Source organism: Sturnus vulgaris, chromosome 6 (genome assembly GCF_052056855.1).
Source record: "Sturnus vulgaris isolate bStuVul1 chromosome 6, bStuVul1.hap1, whole genome shotgun sequence".
Lineage (NCBI taxonomy): Eukaryota > Metazoa > Chordata > Aves > Passeriformes > Sturnidae > Sturnus > Sturnus vulgaris.
The window spans coordinates 42933332-42954060 of NC_142248.1; the positions used below are offsets into that span (position 1 = coordinate 42933332).

Below are 20729 nucleotides of genomic sequence, written 5' to 3' on the forward strand. Positions count from 1 at the left end.
TGGAAAAATGCAAAATCAAGTTTATGGTTTGCTCATGAAGTTTTTTTAAAAACCTAATAAGCAAATAATACAAGTCATCTTAAAAAAAAAACCTTTTTTTTTTTTAATTATAAAAGATTCCTTACAAATGTTCTACATGACCCCTTAATTATTCACCCTTTTTCTAGCTCTTTGTTAAAACCTTCTTGCCAGCTGTGTCCTTCATTACAGCAACTCACTAAGAAAAAGAAAAAAATGCTGAAGCCTAAAGCAAGTCTGGCAGAAGGTAAGAAGTTAAGGAATATTCAAAAAACTTATTCTACTGAGTGCTTTGAAGATTTAAAAAATATATATTTATGAAAAAAAAGTCAATTAATTATGATACCTGAAGTGAATTTAAAGTCACCAGGTTGACAATTGTCTTTGCAACAGTTCTGGCTCCAGAAACTCAGGTAACAGCCTGCACATTTGAGAGAACTATTTAGCAGCAATAACAGGAAAATGAAAAGAGGGAGAAACTAAAATTAAAAAAAAATAAAAACAACTAAATACATTGGGAATCATAGAATGGTTTGGGTTGGAAGGGACCTTAAAAACCATGTAGTTCCAACCCCCCTGCTATGGGTAGGGATGCCACCCACTAGGCCAGGTGGCTCAAAGCCCCATCCAGCCTGGCCTTTTATAAGTGCAAATGAACAGGAAACCAAAAATCTTTAGCTGGAGAGGTTTTCATTGTGCCCAGCTCTTCTGCCTCACCCAGGCAGCTGCATGCAGCTGCCTGAAAAGGCCCAAAGCAGGGACAGAGGCACATTAGTTAAGCATTCATCAACAACAGGAAATGCGCATGAGTTCATATAAACACAGAAACACAAATATATAAACCAACAGCCCTGCACGGTTTAAGGTATTTCAGGCACCCCATGGAATAGGGTTAGAGCTCTACTGGCTGGGAACCCACAGCATTGATGTATTTGTTTTGGAATGGCAAACAGCCTCGGGACTCAGAGGAACTCTTCTGGTGGGCACCACCAACCCAGCCACCAGCCATGAGCCTCCCCTCAGCTCCTTCATCACCTCCAGAGCCAAGCCCAACAAGCCTGGCTGCTCCTGCTCACAGAGCAAAATGGCACATTTAAAAGTGTCTCCAAGGAAAGACTGTGGCACTGTTAGCAAACTACTCTGAATACACCCCCACATGGACACAACTGCAGGGTGTGGAGGGTTTTGCTCTGCAAAGCACTGGGCAGTCCCAGAACCAGTGCCATTAAATGCAATGGACTGCTGGGTTTGGATGCCAGCGTTCATGGGGCACAGGCCAAGGGAACCCTCCCTGCACAAACCATCCTTTTCTTGTCTGTGATGAGGCTGAGGGGGCCTCCAAGCCCTCCTCACACTGGAGGTCCCTCGCAGCTGTGCTCCATCCAAACAGGTGGTGAAGGCTGAATCAGGCTCTGCCCAAGTTTAAACTCCTAATTAATACTTGGTCGCAGAAGCTTGACACCAGATAATAAAAATTACAGGCATCAGGAGGACACAGAAACAGTAAAAATGGAGACAGCCTCAATTCCAGACAGCCTCCAATTTTCTGAAGTACCATTAGGTTGCTTATTTACCTTACTAAGTCTATCTACCTCTGTCATTTCCTGGATGAGATATAATTTCTCCCATGCCAGTGAACTAGATAGGATTCCTGCTTGGATTTCAGTGGTCTCCAAAACTGCACACTAAATTGCCTCAACTTTGTTCAGTATTTTGTGGCTTCAGTTTTCCCAGATTGCACAGCCAAACGTAAACTGTTATTTTTGAAACTCTTTCTTGCCTTGCCAGCCTGCACATTGGTTCAGCCATGTGGTTTTCCAGGCACTGGTGATGACCTTGAGGGTCAGGCCATGATGAGCTGGGTGACACTCCCCCAGTAGCTACAGTTTCCAGGTGGTATTTCAGGTACAAACAGGTCTCTAGAGAGAGCTCACATCACTTCTGGACTTCTTAACCCCCCCCTTACCCAGGCACAGAAGGCTCCCAAACTCCCTTCCAAACATGGCTGCACACACCACGATGCTGCCAAGCTGCTGGACCAACCCTGCATTATATTTTTTGACAAAGTTAAGCTCTGTGCTTCATTTCTCACAAACACAGTTTGACTGTAGACAGCAGCCGACAAGTAAATCTACCCTTTTCTATGGCAAACAGCCCAACTTTAATATTTTTACTGGCTTACAGCTGGGTAAATTAAGCCCCAGATTTTTATTTATTTATTTTTTAATACCGTGCAACTGAAAATGAACAGCTACTTCACTATGACTGCCAAGGACAACCTTAAAAACACTAATGCAATCCAGTCCAGCTCTCAATAGATCTATAAAGGCAAGAGGACCAAAAATTTCAGCTTATCCACCCAAACAAAATGTTGGTTGGGCAGGAAGTCTAATATTTCGTTAAGATCCCTAAAAAAAAAAGGAAAGGAAAAAAAAGATCCCTGGCAATCTGAAGATGGTAACAATCCCAGATATAATGCCATGAAATGGGAATTAAAATGCACTGATTTACTTACCCCAGCCTTCCCAACATTTCAGGCTCTGGAACTTGTGGTCCATATGTCTCCACTTGCAGAGGTTGATATTCGTACAAAGTTTCCTCTAACTTTTGAATGGGAGCTAATGAAATATGCTGACCCTGTTGGAAAAAAAAAAAAAAAGTAAAATATTTCTACATATGGGTCAATGTTTTGTTTTGACTTTTTTATATGCAATATAAGAACAAGCTTTAACTTGGTCCAGACAAATACTCTCCCACTAAGAACATACTGTTCATTATATCATTAACTTCTTCATGATTTACATTTTTTTACTGGGACCTACAGATGGGAAGTGATGTTTCATCAGCTATAATTGTTTGGACAAGAAGGAAAGGGGCAAAGCTTTATTCAGGGCAACTTTACCATTAGAGAGTACAGCTGCTTCCAGTGTCACTAGCAAAATTATTATTAGGCACTAATTTCATTTATCTGAAGTACTATCAAACAAATGTCTCTGAGCAACCCTACTTGATTCTGTAATCAATGATTTCCTGAAAGCCCTAATTAGAAAGGGAAGCCACTTTCCTTTCTCTCCACAGGCTTTATAAGCTCCCATGCATAATGGCTCTCAAGATAGACTTTTACAGAGCAAAACAATTAATTCATTCAGCAAATTCCCATTTGTTTCATAACTAAAAATATAGAAACACACAAACATTAAGCTTTCACTCCAGATGGTACTTTTGCAAGCCCTTTAGACCGCTGAGAAACAGTGAGACATTTCCACACCCCTCCCCTCCAAGTCCCTATCACTCTGAGCTCTCACAAAACAGGAGACTTGTGGCTGGGAAGGAGGGGGTCAGGAGGACATGAGATAGAGCCAAAGTTAACAGATGTTGCTGCGTGACATTCTACACTGATTTGTTGATCTTTCACACAGTTTCAATTTTCTACTGTATTCTATGGTGCTCACAAAAATTAGCAGCAGCAGCAAAAAGACAGAGCACCGTGAGCTGCCCCAAAACAGCCTGGCTTTCCCTGTAGAAATTGAGCTTCCCATCTGCAGAATGCAGGAATTTAGCAAAGTAGTAGTATTGTTTTTGTAGACATTTTGTCTGAAACAGGAGATGGGAAGCTTTCCATGGTGCATAACCCTGGCTCCCACTGGTGATCACTTACTGAGCTGAGCTTCCCTGGGGCCACTCCTTCGAGCATCTACTCCCTCAAGTGGAAAATACAGGCTCCTAATGTGAGACGCTAGGTTAAAATTAACTAAAGAGGGGAATGAAAAGGTCTGTAGAAGGGGAAAGCTGTTAATTAAATTTGTGGTTGAAGACAGTGACCTTTCTGAATTTGGAGCAGAGATATTTTTGTTTAGGGAGCTGCAGAAAATAGCTAAGAAAACTGAAGACGTAAGCCCTTGAGAAGCGTTATCGTGGATCTCTGCAGAAGTATCAGCGGCTCAAGTTTTCCACTGAAACAGCCCTATGTGTGTGATGAAAACAGAGTTTTAGGCTTTTTCTGCACTGCCTGGGGGACTGGAGAGGCCACTGCTGACACTGGTATGGGGACAGTCCTGGAGAGGAGATGTGAAGGAAATTCTCCAGTCAGCCATGCACCACTCCAACTCTCATGGTCAGCACATTTATTTCTGTGCTACAAACTATTGCTGCAACGTTAAAAGAAGGCTACTACACATTTTTAAAAAGTAGGCAAAGAAAGGTTAAAAATTCAGTTTTAATCCCACTTCACAATATTTTAGGACATAAAATAAGGGGTTTCTATTTTCCTAGAAGCTGTCAATTTACAATCTGTTCAAGTTTATTAAAATACTTTGTAGCTACATTTATGTGGGCCTCTTATACCCATTCCAAGGTTAATGCTTAAATAAGACTCTTAGATTTGAAGTTTTAGCAACATCTTTGTCTCTAACCAAACCAAATGGAAAGTCATACCAATGTTTTACATGTGTACAACCTCATCTGGTGAGTGAAGAGTCTCACTCTTTCCAAATCCAAACCCAAATTTTGTTACAGACATAGAAAAGAACTTTCAGTTTTGGGCAAAGATCAAAACCATGGTAAATACTTTAGGAAATTACTTCTGTGTGGAAAAAGGGAGAATCTCAGATTGCAGGCGCCCCATCCCTTGAGGACACCACCAGAACAGCTGCTCACTGTCAGCAGAGTTGCCACTGGTGCCTTCCTGACACTTTGTTAATGAGAGCGACTTCTGCCAGCATTGGCCAGGAGGCACAGGAAGGCTCCTGACACATGGACTGGGCTCACCACTGCCCTCCTACCCCACCACCATTTATCCTGCTACACATGTCCACCTCTGGAAGCTCCCGGGAGGACAGGATGAAAATGTTTCATTTGTCTTCCCCTCTTTGTGGGGATCATGATGGTCATTCTCTCTCAGATGACCAAGCAGGAACTGTAAGGGAGCTGCCCATGAACGGTGGGAAGGCTGATTGGGGCACACCAGGGGCATGGGGGGCACAGGGGTCATAGCAAAGGACTCTTCTGTGTAGAATTGCATCACCAACTCACTGTGGTGGCCTGCAGAGCAGCACGAAGTCAGAAGAGGAGCTGCATTACAGAAACTGTCCCCCCCTTGAGCTGGTCTGACATCATGTCCAGCATAGGCCAGGACATTCTGTGTTCCTGTATGAAGCCCAAGGACTGGCATTTCAGCCAAAATACCTTCTTTTGAAAAGCATCCAATTTAGACTTCCAGATTTCAGATCACAGAGGTACAGGCACATCCCCTAGGTAAGCTGTTGTAATAGTTAATTATCTTCACCATTAAATACTGGCAAGCTTATTTCTGGTTCATCAGATTGATTCTATGTCTTTCACACCTCCCTCATCGGCCAAGGTGCAGTATTAGGAATCAGGATGTAGTTTTGCATGGCAAAATGACTGCAGTGGTTTGTGTGCAGCCAGCAGATCTGCACCTCAAGGAGATTACACAGCTGTATGAGACAGCTCATTTGTTTTTTTTTCCCAAAATCACAACTTTAGCTGATGGGCTTTGGCAATATGGATTACATTCCACTTAGTAATGGGTAAAAAGCCCCATGATCAGCCATTGTTCCTGCCCTATGGCTGTCTGGCCTTTAGGCTCCTGAACTCACAGACTTTCAAATTGTTCAGCCCTGCACAGGTTAGTGAGGTCCCAGAACTGGGTATGGCCCAGACTGGTGCAAAAGGCTGGGATGCAAACCAAAACCATTGCCTTTCCTATTTACACTGCTGTTGGGATAAGCTGATTCACAAAATAACCTTGTTGAACTTAAACGGCTTAATTTGACCACTATTATCTCAGTTAAAAGCCATTTGACCAGAAGCATCCCACTTTTGTCTCTCTGTCCCAAGTGGTCCCTAACCACTTCACAACAGACTGGTAATAAAAGGGAAGCTGCTGCCTAACTTTAGAGACACCACAACAGACAATAACTGTTACTTTGGACTTACACAGCACTTTTACAGATCCAAAACCCATATCTAATCTATGAGGTAAGACTTTTAAATTCCCTGTATTCCACCTAGACAGTCAGCCTTACCTCTTTCCAGCATTAGGAGGTATTTATCAGCATGCTGAAACCAAAATGAAACCCAGTGGGGCCAAGGTTCTGTTCCTGCATTGCTTTCTCCTGACAAACTTAAAATCTGATGTGGTCATGGTTAAGTATTTCTAATTCCCCTTGGATGCTGTAATGTTTGTGTAAAAGAAGCTGACAGCATCCAAATGAAGACAGAAAAGACTTCCAAGAAAACAGACAACACTTTTTCCTGCCTCCTCTCCCTCCCACCCCAGCCTTCACTGCATACGAGTGTTTTCCCTGGGATTATTTTAGGCACCGAAGCTGTCTATTACATATTGGAATGTATGGAACCACAAAACATGCTGCTAATTAGAAGGAAGGCATTTGCTTATCCTTGGGACTTTGTTTATATAAAAGCCTACACAGCAATGGATTTGTGAGCAACTGACATTCTATTCATGTGCTGTATGGGTTCAGATGAGAGACATACAGGATTAAATTGGGAGGGGGTTGAATAATGTCTTTGTATTAGAAGTAAAATTGACTGGCTGATAGACTGTTTGAGACAACTCTCGGCTGAAAAAGAAACAAAAGCAGTGGCCAGTTTTTGGTTTCAGATTGTGATACAACATGGCATTAATAAAAGAAAGCCTTGGATTACATACAAAGAACTGCCCTTGCCGTAACAAGGAGCTTACTTTAAACAAAAACAATGCTCTTTCAGGAACAATCATGGCTATTAGAATATCAACATTACAGTGTATCAGTGCACCTTTCACACAGGCTTAGGGAAGCACTCTTGGCAGATGCCAGGTACATCAGTAATTGCCTGCTAGCAGAAAGAGGTTATTTCAGCACCGACTACAGAAATATCAGCCCAAGTTGCTGCGTTCACACTTCTTCCCGTCCTGCCCTCTCTCCCTATCCCTGTCTCCAAAATGGCATTGCCTTCCTTCACCTCCTTCCCTCGGCAGCAGAAACAACTAACAGCCTTCCCAGAAATCTTTCACATGCTCAGGAGGAGGAGAAAGGAGACTGACACCAAAAATGCACTAGTAGGGGAAAGAGGAGGAACAGCTATGCCACAAAAACATCCCCAGGCAAGAGACAGAAGCCAGAGACTGGGGTCAGTAAAACTTGTCCAGACAAGGCAAGTTTCTGTACTAGCAGCAGCTGGACTAGTTGCTGGAGCCAATCTTTTTGCTTTTTAAATTTCTCTCTGCTTAGGAACTTAAGCAGCTCTGCTATCACCCCACTTTCACAGGACACGTCAGAGAACAGAAATAGCGACATTCCTGTTACATCTCATTAAGTCAGTTTGCAGCAACGTTATTTTTATTTAACCCTTTTCACTGTCAGGTCACTCTCCTGAGCCTGGAGAAAGGATACAAGGAGGAACCAAGGACTGTGGGATTCCAGGACATGATACTGCTAAAGCACATCCTCAGCACTGCTTCCCCTGTAGACGGCAGGACAAAGAGGTTAACAAAGGCCCTTTTAAACACACCATCATCTGAGCGTGCAATTATCCAAATGCTTTCAAGTGAACATTAAAATAAAACTATAAATTCCATGAATTTTTCAGTATAAGCAGTCTTAGGAAACTATTTTACTGTTAAGCTCGCAACAGAACTCAGGTTTTGGAAATATTTCATGTTAACAAAATTTCTTACAGATATCAATGCAAATACCATGGGCGATGTGGTGTGAGCCAAAAGCTGGGTTGTTGTGGGTTTATTCTCCCCCTCCAGTTTCCACCCTCTCAATTTACTATTGACAAATCCATGTCACCAATGCTAATGTGGCTTTCTGATTCTGATTAACTACTTTGACTACAGTAATACTCAGGAAAAGGAGAATGAAAATGATAGATTTGGAGGGCTCAGTTAATATTATTTTAACCTTCACCCTCTCTGTCTTCCACAGCCTTTTTAAACAAACACAAAGTATGTCAATTCTATTCGTTGCCTAAAATTCCTGTGCCAGTGAAGCTTTTTCAAAGACTTAAATATCAGTTGTTCTCCCTCTGCTCTTGAAAATGCAACAATAAATCTAATTTATTTACTTGATTGTGAGAAGCAAAAGATTAGGAGGATATCTCAGAAGCTAAACTGAAAGAACAAATGACCTGACAGAAAGCAACAGAACCAACATTAAGATTTTCTGTTGCTCTCAAAACCAAAATCTGACCACAAATGGCAAGATAAGAGACACAATATTGTCAACCCCCCTTCTCTGTGTGGTAGATGATTTCAGATGCCTAATAACAATGTCCCTAAATTTAGACCTTTTTTTCCCTCCACAGTAACTTAATTTGATTTTCAAATGCCAAAACAGATTTAAAAGATGTGCTTTCTTTAGGAATGACAGAAATAAGCCAAGAGATCAACAGCACTGAAGAAGCTATTAACAAAGACAGTTAGAGATATGCAATTTGTTACACAAATAGGTACCTGGGAAATTTTCCATGGAGTACCATGGGTTAAATCACACCATTAGTTCTACTTGCCTCCAAAATTTTCCTTTACAACTTTCTGACATAAGTAATTACCTGACCAGACTTATCTTTAAGCTCCTGCCAAAAAGTCCCATTTCTCTAATCTCTCAGAAGAAAGCCTGCATCCATCCAACAAGCTGAAATACAATTCTGCTGGGTCAGAGCCAGAGCAGGATTTAGTGCCTGCTCTGTTCACAGAAAAGCCCGGTGCCCTTTCCTCATGCCCATGGATCGCAGCGCCTGCTCGGGACTGTCCTCTCCAGCACTGCCTGCTGCAGCCCAGGCAGGATTCAGGGGATACTCTGGATGTTTGCTGCAACAAGTCACTCTCTTGTTTTCAGTGGAGACCCCAGAGTTCTGGCAGGATCTACCAAGCTTTCCTCAAAATCCCCACCACTGTTTAAAGGATAGCTCAGTACATAAGACAGTGCTATTTCGGGGAATGAAGAATTAAAACACAACATCATTTTCATGTCACTAATAAGCCCACGGGCCACACTCCTGGTTTTCAGCACTGATTTCTCAATCTTGCTCCCAAACCCTGTCTCAGCTCCTAAGAAATTAGTTCTGTGCATGCCATTGTGCTGGACACAGCTCAATTGCTTCTGCTCCTTTTGCTCTACCCTGCACTTGGTGACCTTTTTGGCCACCTTCAGGTGGACTGAAGAGCCATGCCATGAGCTGGCTGCTGGGGAGCATTTGGACACCCTAGGAATGCCAGCTGCATTTGCAGATCTCTCTTTCAGCTCATGCATTTTTTTTTCCTAGAGCCGCTTTTACAGGGCCCCCCAAGGCCCTTCTCAGGGTACAGCCACAGGAGCTTCCCATTTCCAGAGAAAAGTTTCATTACAGGTGACTTAAAGTCCATGTTCTGTTCAGTTTGTTTCACCAGCCCTCAGTGTGCTATGTTGGTAATACAGCACTATGCAGAACTAAACAAAGTTTTGTTGCATCTCTACCATCAGACTTCTGGAGCCTTGGTCATTTTGGTTTGGCTATCAACAAAGCACAGTATTAACTATCAACAATAGCCAGTCTAATTACAGGATTTAAGGCTTTAATATAGCATTGTTTTAAATACACACATTAAAGACCTCATTTTTCAAGGGACATGAAGTAGAAATAAATGACAAATGCCACTTTGTGTATCATGAACACCAAGAGAGGAGCAGACACAGCAGTGGAGGTCAGAGCACAAAGCATCGCTCATGAACCAGCAACAACTGCCCGAGTCTCTGCACAGGTGAATCTACTGGTGCTCCCACTTTGCTTAACTAAAGCTGTGTGTTACACTGATGTGATCCTTCTATTATGCAATAAAATTGTCTAGGATTTCCTGGAGAACAGTGGAAACTGTAAAAAACAGCTGCTGTGTTGGAAGAACAGCAGCTCATAAAGAATCATACATCACTGTACTCCACTATCTGCTCTTTTCTGGGATTCTCTACAGCAGCTTCCCCCATCCAAACAGCCACAGCTCCACAATACTGTTTTTGAGGAATGCAAGGGCTGATGGATGATTTAAAGAGAAACACTGCTTAAAATAACAAAGCCAAACAGAAAGCTGACCTCAGACTGTAAAAGATGAGAAACTGTATGTGTGTGTGTGTATGGAAGTCGAGACATATTCCCTGTTTTACTGAGCATCCAGCCTAGACCTAGATAAATGTTGATAAAGATGCAGAACATCACATTCAGTATGGCTTATGTCTGCCTGATAAAGGGAAGAAATAAAGTGAGATTCCTTGAACAGCTAGATTTTAAGGAGGGACTGCTAAAGGTGGATGATCGTCTGGCAAGAGAAAGCAAGAAAGTTTTTATAGCAAGAGAGACAAAAAAGGAGAAAATATTAAGAAAAGGACAATAAAGGCAGATGAAAGGGAAAGCACGAATAGAATAGAAAAACAGGAAGGGTGAATTATTAGAAACAGGCAAAAAGATAAAAAGAAGGAATTTAGAAAAACTGAAGTCTAAAGTTAAAAAACTAAGAATGTATCAGACGTAAGCAGTACGTGATACATCTTCACAGTATTTGTGGCTGTATTTAGTACATTTTAAATGAAAACTGAAAACTGTTAGCAATATATTTAGAAATTATTACTTAAAGTAAAAGTAGTTTATTTCTAGCCTTTTTCCATTTGCATGCAGGGCACACAAGTAAACATGAACCAACTATTCCAGGACAGGAGGGGACCCACTGCAAACATAACACACACTTAATAGTACTGCTCTGAAAATGCATATTAATTATCTCAAACTAAACAAAAAAAAAAAAACAACTCCCAGAGGCAGAAGAAACTGCATTTTTAATCTGCACAGAATTTACTTTTGTCCTTCTAGAGAGGTTCAGTTTCTTTCCATGCAAGTTTCCATCTATGTTTTAAATGGGTATAACAAAATGATGCTTAAATCTGAACTGCAGACACGACAGCTTTTCAAATTGTGTGTACTTACTTCCCATGAATTTTACCAGTCCTTTGGACAGGATTCACAGAATTCACAGGTCCAAGAAGCCTATTTGTAAGTCTTGCCTGATCCTGACAGAGATGCAAAAATTCCTCCTACGAACAAACTACCATGGCCTGCTGCATTGCCCTGGTTTCAGTGGCTTCAGCTTCCTAACTCCTTGAAACACAACAAGAAATATCTAAGGCATGCTTAACATAAAGAAAAAGGAATGGTTCCTGCAATAAAAAATCTACAATCTCAGAAAAAAGAGAAGCTGGCAGCAAAAACTGATAAAATCCCATGGCAATTTTACTCAGTCCAGGAAAACCGTATTTTTCTGCTTACAAAATAAAAATATGCCTCATCTGTTTTATCTTGTTCACTGGTTGTGTTGTGAATCCTTTTGCAAAAACACTCATATTCAGATTTTTAAAAAGCAAGCAGTACCACGGGTTCTGAAAGAGGAGACTGCTGTGAAAGCAACTGCAGCACAAACATTGCATTTCGAGCAAGTTGGAGAGGCTGGCTGAGTATTTCCTGCTATAGGCTTACAACAGTTTTGCCTTAAAAAACAACACTTCCATTGTAGAAGGGAAGACTCCTGTAAGCTCTGGCACAATTTCTGGATGAAGCCACATAGGCAGAGTGCCCTGACATTTAGTAATATCCAACAGGGGAAAGCCATAGCTCACAGGCAGTGTGCAGGGGATCAGGAATTGCACTGACATCCCATGCCATGGCCACTGGCTGCTGCTTGGGAAACAACACAAACAAGCTGCAATCCCAGAGAAAAGGAAGCCCCAAGAACAAGCATTAAGAACATTTGTTAATCAAAGAACTAATCATACAGGAAGATCTTAATTTCTTTGAATTTCACATATTTTTTCCAATCAGTAAAATATGTACCAGGCTCTCCACACATGATGCAAATGCTTACCCTGGCTCAAAGCAGCTGCTGCTCTGAGAAACAAACCAACATAAGCTGATCATTTGAATCTCCTTAAAACTTTCAGTATTGGACCAAAAAAAGCAAAGTAGAGTTTACTACACAGTTTTACAAGCCATGCCGAACATCTTTGTGCACTTAAAAAACTATAATTTAATTAACTTTACCTGTAAGTTTGGGGAGGGGAAGGGTGCAGGAGGGGGGGAGAAAAGAAAATAAAATACAAACTCCTTTTCTCCTAAACTCTGAGAATAGTTCAGGGTCCAAATCCCTATACAAGAAGTAATAAAAATAGTTTGGTTTCTGGTAGCAATAACAAAAATGAGGGCAAGATTAATTCTTACACTTTTATGGCAAACAATCTAAAGCAGATGTTTGAGAATAAAAAGCGAGATGTCAAAGTAGTTAAAAAGTGCTTTTCAAATTCAAACACAACAAGACAACTTACAGCTTTATGTGCTTATATAAAACTCTAAATCATCTCAATCAGCTTCCACCCTTCACCCTTCTCTAGTCTATGAAGCTTCACAATTACCAAAAAGGTTGTGTTCAAGTCTAAACCACCACAGATCTCTGTCTCCTGAACAAAAGCACATGCAAGTGAGCTTTGCTGATTAGAGATCAGCTCCTGAATCTGGAGTCTTATGAAGAGAAATAGGTTTCCACGGGTTGAATATCCAGAATCTCTGGAATAAAGTCCCTGTCTTCAAGAGACAGAGCACATTTTAAAGGTACCTGAAAAAAGTTCAGACTGTATTTACATTTCTGTTAGAAAAATGCAGTTTTGAGACAGAGATCAAACCTCACATTCTAAGGTCAAAATCAACATAAGCATTCCTCAGAATCAGACTTCAAATAGAAATTTGAAGTTATTCACACTTTCTTGTTTGCGAGTTCAAAGAATTGCTGATCATAAAGCAAATTTTAAGATATTAAATCTTTCAAGCAGAGATTCCACAAAAGACAATGTGTGTATGAGGAGAATTGAGTCCCTCCACATGTAACACAGCAGAAGCCTGTGCAAGGTAACCCTAAGCACACCTTTCCCAATGAAACTGCCCTTTATTGTGAACACTGTGTCAACTTAAAACACCGTTCACTTAGATGTGCTTTCCAAAAGGCCTCAAACAGGACGATACTGATTTAAATAAAGAAAATTAGGCAAGTTTTTGCACTCGAGCTTCCCACACAAGGAGGATTTGCCAAGCCTTTCCAGTCTAATCAGCGCTACAATCACCCCGGTATATAAAGAGACTGACTCAGCGCACACAAACACTTCCAGACTCACCAGCAGGAGCTGATTTTTTGGCTGACCACAGCAAACTGCCTCCTAAGCCGGCCAGCCCCAGTGTCCATCTACCTGGAAGCCATCCATCCAGCCACACTGGGCTACTGGGCATCTGCATTGCTGCTCCACTTCATTACGTGAAACACAAACCCGGCGCTACAGCCATCGCAGTAACTGATACTGCATCACTCAAGTCAATGGGAGCAAATCAGAAACTCTACACTACATATGAATAATAATAGGTTTTTGTGTTTCCTTTCCCAAGTGCTGACAGTTTGGAAGGTTATTTTCCCCACCACCACCATGGCTGGACTATAACCACATTAATTTCAGCGTGCCAAGGCAAGCTGTTCAAGAAGCTTTCACGGTACATTTGGTTTAATAATCCAGGGTGGGGTTTTGGGGGTTTGTTTTCAATTGTCCAAGATCTGACAAGAAAAAGAAAATGAAGTTTAAGATGCACAACTTTCAGGAAAATTATATTTTTAATAAAAGATGGCAAGCTTTAAAAAAAGCTTTAACTAATTTAAATCACCCTTTAAATCACCAGCAGCCTAAATAACTAGATCTGGACATAAACTTTTATCAATGGTAGTTGACTGAGAAAACCATGTTTTCTCCTTTAGTTTCACATTAATCTCAGGGCACAGTTAAAATATGACACTTCATCAACTTTTTTCTCCCACATCTCCTGTTCACAACTGTTGCAGTGTTGGCTGAAACATTTATTACCAGGACAGGGAGCACTGACCAAGGGACCTACAACGAACAAAAGCCTGCCAGAGCCTAAAGCAGCTCACCTTCCAGAATCACCTAACCCCCAGCTCAGCTACTCCAGCAGCTGCACTGCTCTGTTCCAGGGTATTAGCACAAATAGGGAGCTGCAGTGACTGTTTGCTATCAAGTAAAAGAAATTCAGACTTTGTTTAATCTTTTCTATCTCAGATTTAGACCAATACTAAGAGAGCACTCAAGTGCTACAAGAGGCATTCTGTAATTCATACTATAGTTGAGTCACAGCAAACCAGCAGCCTGGCCAGGATACTGCTTCACTGGATATACCTACCTTTGCTTCTGTAAAGGGCTACAATTTGCTTTTAATTATTCATAATGTTCTACAATGTACTTGGATGTGTATATTGTACATACACACAGCAGTTTGGATAAAATAAACACACCTCAGTAATTAGCTGATTGGAGTGCTCAAACAGTGCTGTTTTTAATGAGATGCTCTTTGTGTGCATGGAGGTTTCTGTTCTGTGTGTGTACACACAGATACACCCAGACACAAATGATCCAGGCCATGAGCTAAACAGTTTTAAACAAAGACTATCACAGAATGTTTGCACTACCCTGTAATGCCCCAATCATGTGCACATTTGCACACGGGAATTATTTAGAGGCATGTCAAGCTAACAAATTTATTTGCCATCAGAAAATTTTATCACACACTTACGTGGGGCTTAGACCCAGATTCAGCAACACCGATTCAGCTGAGAAAACTACCCAGCAGCTCCAAGCACACAAAGAGCCTCACAAAGCCAAAGGAGCAGTCAGATTCTGATTACTTTGCCTGGATCGTGGCCTACAAGTCCAGTCCAACAAAGCCAAGCAAGCCTAAACCTGATGGCGTAAACTGAGCCCATCCGCTGCGCTGCAATTACCTATGGAATAAACACCACGCTCTAGGAAGCAGAGGCTTGCACAAACAGGCCTCCAGAGGAACAACCAGCACCCTCACAACTCCAGTCTCCACTCCTTGTCCTTGCATGGACTGTTCCAACAGCTGGGAAGTCGAGCAGGTTGTACCCAGGTATTAAACATGTGCCATTGCTGGGTCCACAGAGCCACCGTGAAACACAGATGGGCTGAACTGCAACCAGGACCAAGTCACAGAGCTGAGAGTTAAGCCAAGAAGAATACATGCTTGCTTCATTTCAAAGCACATGCTTAAGGGTTTTCTGGGTCAAAGCCAGGGTGATCCATATCTTATGAGATCAAGCACCTCAGCCACGTTTGTATCAAAAATTTACATGACTGTTTCAGCGATATTGTTAGCCCACAAGGGCAGACTTTAGCTCAATATTCAAGGTACGTGCAGACAGATGAATTTTACCAGGGTAATCCACATGCCCATGGCATTTCGAAAGCAAAAACCTACTGGTATTGGTGTGAGGTTTTCTTACCAATTTAAATGGAAGTTTGACCATCACTTTCTAAATGAAGGTGGGCATCAGAAGACTAATACAATATTAAGATACATTTTAAGAAGTGTATCTGGCTTCCAAGTAATATCTCAAGATTAGTTATTTATTATATAAATCACCATAAGTTCATTATTTGGGCCCCAATCTCATGGGCCAAACAAGTTGAGAAAACAGTCCCAGTAGGGACTATACACAATGGGGTCCATTACTCATATCAAATAGATCAAACCTCTTTAGAAAGTTAGCCTAGAGAGAAAGTTTCCACATTTCTCTAACCATGCATTTAAAACTTTAAAAGGAAGAGAGGAGGCAATTATAAATCATGCAGACACATATACTTAGAAATCTGCATAATTTTTTTAAGTGGACTAGAATTCTAAGAAACAGACTACTGCAATAACCGTTGAATTGTCCATAATCAGGTTGGTGTCCTTTTAGATTAATTCTTATCTTAGCATTTAACATCTCTCTTCTAATTAAAAAATTTGTAAAATGCATTGCAGACAAACCACAATCCCTGTAAACTGATGTTCGCCTGGGACATCACTTTATTCATGGAGTGCACCTCATCTTATCAAAACAATACAAGGAAACTTGCTTTCTTTCCAAATGCACACCAGATTTCTCTAATCTGTGCATTTACTGAACTGCATAAACAGAGAACTGGTGGTTTGATGCAATCAGTACAGTGCCATTTAAAGCAAAGCACATCACAGCACCCTTAAATCTTCTTGGAAATACCTCTGCTGCTCAGCAGCACCAGCTTTCCACCAGTTGCTGCTCCACATGCTATTGCCAATCAGCTGCATTTGCTGTAGTGCATTCCAAAGTTTACTAATTAATCTCTGCACTAAACCCCACTGATGGCCGGTTGCCATTTGAAATGATCATCTTTTATTTAAAGACATAGCGACCGTATGGCCAAACTCAGACCTTATTTGTAAAAAAGAGAAAAAAGAATTTCAGGTAATTAAATCCAGTGTCATTGTGGGGGCTTTTTAACCTGGACAGAGGCAGTTATTAACGGTTTGGGGATGTTTATATTAGACACACTCAGTTATTTCAATGTTAATTGTCAGGAAATGGGCACACTTGCTTTCTGAGCTTGGAGCCACATTCAGCAGAGGGTATGAGATGCAAACTGCTGCAAAGAGACTGTTTATTTCTTGCAAAACAGCCTATATGCTTTGAAGCCGTGTGTTTTAAGGATCCCAGCTTATTGCTACATTTCAGATGAGGTTTTAAACAGTGATTTCAGGCAGTCCAACCTCTCACACCATTGTTCCAGGCTGCTCCCATTCAGCGGTGCATACTGGCTCCGTGACCTTCACAATGACCTCTACAAAAGCAGTTGTGCGTTTCACTGTGGTGTAAATCCTCACAGACAAGTCGAACCTGTTCTTTTTGGCATCCAGCCCTTCAGATGAATACTCTGCAGAGATTTATTATGAAAGGGGAATGAAGGGGCATTATTGCACAACATTCATCCCTCACATACAGCTAAGTTCCATCTCTTACAACTTCTGAAGACTTTAAAATAAACAGATCGTCTTAATTAGACAAATCCCTCTTGCTTCTCACCAATTTTCTGTAATTAAAGTTTGCTGTTGTTTACAAAAAAGTAGACATGCCCAGGAAAAAGCATGTGTGAGAAGGTGTTTTACATTATTATTAATAAGTAATATTCATACTTCCTGTTACTATACACAAGGGATTAGTGTTTCCTAGCACACCATTCACTTACAACACTGAAGTATTATTCCACATTGTAGCAACACACATTGCCCTAAAAGGGTCCATTAATTATTTTTTTAATGCCATGAAGTTGCTGCAGGATATTAGACTGTCTCCATAAGAAATACACTCCTATTGTAAAATGATGAATGATGAAGTTTGCAGGTTTTTAATTAGATTTCAGAGCAGTAAGAATTTACAAAGTTATTCTCCACGGCCTTAGCTTAGTACTTTGTGTGACCTTATGCAAATAATTAAAAAGAGATTCAAGATTCCATTAATCAGAAAATACAAAAGCATAAAGGAATAGTGAAAGGGGTAGATTTCATAAACTCAGTGAGTCCACCAAAGTGGTCAGAGTAGTAACCCTGTCATTCACATCACCCACATTCCTTCAGGTTTTCCAATTGATCCTTCAGCAAAACGTGTCCTGTTAGGGAAGGGGGAAACCATAAAAAAAAAAAAACACCCAACCTAAGTTGCATTGATATTCCAATCCAAAAATCATGTTCCAACTAGCTGCAGTCGCTTGGTATTAACCACAACTGAAGCATTTTGACTGAAGCTCACATTCCCTGATCCAAATCTCAGAGTTCTCCTCAAAAGCTCCCTCCCCCCACTGTCAGCTGTCATGGACAATTGACAATGCACACACACATCTCTCCCACTGCAAAATGAAAGACCTGCTGTGTGTGCCTCTCCCTGTCACCCACAGGCCATGGCAGGTAGGGGTTCTCTCTCCCCTTCCTAAAAGTGTCAGCTGGCCATTCCTTGGCTTTCCAGCTTCCTTTTCTGCCAGCAAAACAAAAGACAACAGAATGCACAACAGTAAAAACTTCCCTGTGCAAAAGATACAAGAAAACACAGTCTCCTCCCACCTTTCCCAGGTCCAGACTTTCACAGCTCCAGAGCTGCAGGCAGAAGTTTCTCCAAACAGAACATGAAGCAGTTTTTTACTGTCTAAATTCACTTCCCCCTGTAGGTCCAACTCTGCCACCTCCACCACAGTCCACTCCTTCATTTCTATGTCTGAGGCTACTAGTGAGAAGAGATGGACTGAAAACAAGAGAAGGTGAACCAGCATGGTCTTAGAGTGCTGCATTTAACAACAAAGATAAAGTATCTGCAGTTCTAAAGGAGTTTTCTTCCTAGAGTAGAAATTCTACATTTTGAAAAATTGCAGTTGCTATGTACTTTGCCTCATCATAAATAAACCAAATAAAAACTTAAGTGCAGCTACATTTATGCTTTGGTATTCATAACAAACAAAATAACCCTGATCCTCCCAATACTTTATTCTGGATTTTAAAAAAAAATATCCAAAGATTTTTCAATTAGATGCTAGAGAGACAATGCCAAAGTTATATCTGGCACCTACAGCCCAAATTGGTTACAATTTAAAAGCAACAAACAACTAAATGAGTACAATACACTTTAAGAATATTTAAGAATATAATGTCACTTTAAAAGTGACACATCTCTTTAATTTTGTATTTCAAATCCACTTAACTAACCACACACAAAACAGGCTAAAAATTAGCACAAAGCAAATGCTGTACACAACACAGTGAAACTAAACTGACACAACATTAAGCTTTAATATAAGTGCACCTTAAGGATTGGGATGGGGAGGTTTTGCCCCATATTCTAAACAAATTTTAGAAGTGCCTGATATGTGATAAATTCTTGGTCTAATCCTGTCTAGGCTTCAGATTCTACCTAAGCAGGAATTCAACGTGGCATCTTCCCACCAAGTGGCAGATTAAGGTGCATAAGTGACACCAAAAGGGTAAAGTCAAAGAAAGGATGAAACTCCACTGCAATCCCCTCTATGGTCTCCCATTAGCTCTCAAGCCAAGCCCTCTTTCTCTCCCCCGTAACAAAAGAAAATCCTAATCATGTTTTCTTATAAACAACCACAAAGGGGAATGCTTGGTATGCAGGCAAGGCCAAGATAGTGCCACCCCTTCAGAAAGGCAGAAAATTCTTCAAATATTTACTAATCGATTATTCCAACTTTGCTTGTCTGAACCCAAGGGGCTATCACAGAGAACCATTACTGGGATGTATGTGGCTTTATTGCTTTATGCCAGCCATGTAGCACAGGTATCAAACCAGGTACCAAACACAGGCACCAAACACAGGCAGCCCCAGCCCCAGAGTGCCCAAGGAGGGTGAGGATCAGGTGCCCGTGTCCACCCCTTTAGAGCAGTCAGCACATCCCCAGAGCCCAGCCCAGCAGCTCTTGGTTACTGGAGCACTGCCTCTGACTGACTTGCAGAGGATCACATTTCTGTGATCTCTCTATGCCTTGGAGAAGGGAGTGATGCTCTATTTATTTATGCCTCTTTCAAGAGATGAAACAGGAGAATGGGCCTCAGACCTAAATATATATATGCTACTTTCCTCCTGTGCACAGCCCTCACTTTTAACTTGTTCCTCCCTCTAAACCACTTTTTCCAAGCCCTCCAATTCCACATGCACCACCTTTAAATGCATCATCTGTGTCCTGCAGGATCTACCTCACTTGCCCAGAATAATACAAGAATCATTATTCTTACACAAAACCACCATTTCATTTTCTACTAATCATGGCAAATGTTGCAAGTTCCAGTCTCCTGGCCCCCATCCAGCTAATTTAGATAGATGGTTCCACATGTGCTCTCTGTCCTTCCATTTCCTGCCCATACCACAGCACACATTTGTCTAAGTGAGTCAAAGCAGTTTTCTCTGTAGTCACAATATTCTTTAGTACTTTATATTTTTAAAAAGTAGCCTGCATAAAACACAGCCTATTACCATGCTATTACTGACTTTGCAAGAGGCAGAGGATTTTTCTGCTTTGCCACACATTCTGCTGAACTGTACTGAGTCTACAGCTACACCCAAGCCTTGGATTTCCCCCAAATACAGAAGTTACCTGTGTAGCAACTGTGCTCAGGCAAAACAAAACAATAAACTCAATTCTCTACTTCAATATACTTCGTTATCCGTGTTTTTTGCCCTTAAAATAAAAGCTTCAACAAACACAAAACATTAAGAAGAATGAGGATAAGCCAAATTTTCAGAGCCCAAGGTACTTCTTCATGAAGGTAATTTGTTTCCTCACTAGTCAATGCTGTTAATATTCCTTTCCAGAGACACCCTGACTGCCAATCACTACATATATGTGGGGACATCCATCTTTTGATGTCCAACACTGACTGCCTCAAACAATATTCCGTTCTCTCACCCTCTGCACCTGAACAAACATTTTTAAGGAAAACGACTTTTGAAGTCTCCTTACAAAACATTGTCTCTTTGATCCAAATATCTCTTTCTTCGAGTACCCTGGTACGGTACAGATGCACCTTGGATGGTAATGATGACTATTGAAAACTAGAGCCCCCAAGAGCTCCTTTGAAATACATCTTAATTTTTAAATGAATACTTGATTTACAAATATGCCCTTTGAAAGCTCAAAATTTGGCTTCTCTGAGACCCTGCAGCAAACATTCATTTATTTGCTGTTTGCACTTATGCAAGAGCTAAGGTGCAGAAAATGTGGGACACACACAGACAT

The 20729-nt window shown here is 41.1% G+C and overlaps 1 protein-coding gene across 1 annotated transcript in view; it reads right to left on the reverse strand.

Annotated features, from left to right (window-relative positions):
- MNAT1 (MNAT1 component of CDK activating kinase) overlaps nt 1-20729 on the reverse strand; it is a 115073-nt gene that overhangs the window by 29946 nt on the left and 64398 nt on the right. Inside the window, exon 7 of the mRNA XM_014871381.2 lies at nt 2534-2655. Coding sequence (XP_014726867.1) covers nt 2534-2655 — 122 coding nt within the window. The remainder of the gene's footprint in view (nt 1-2533; nt 2656-20729) is intronic.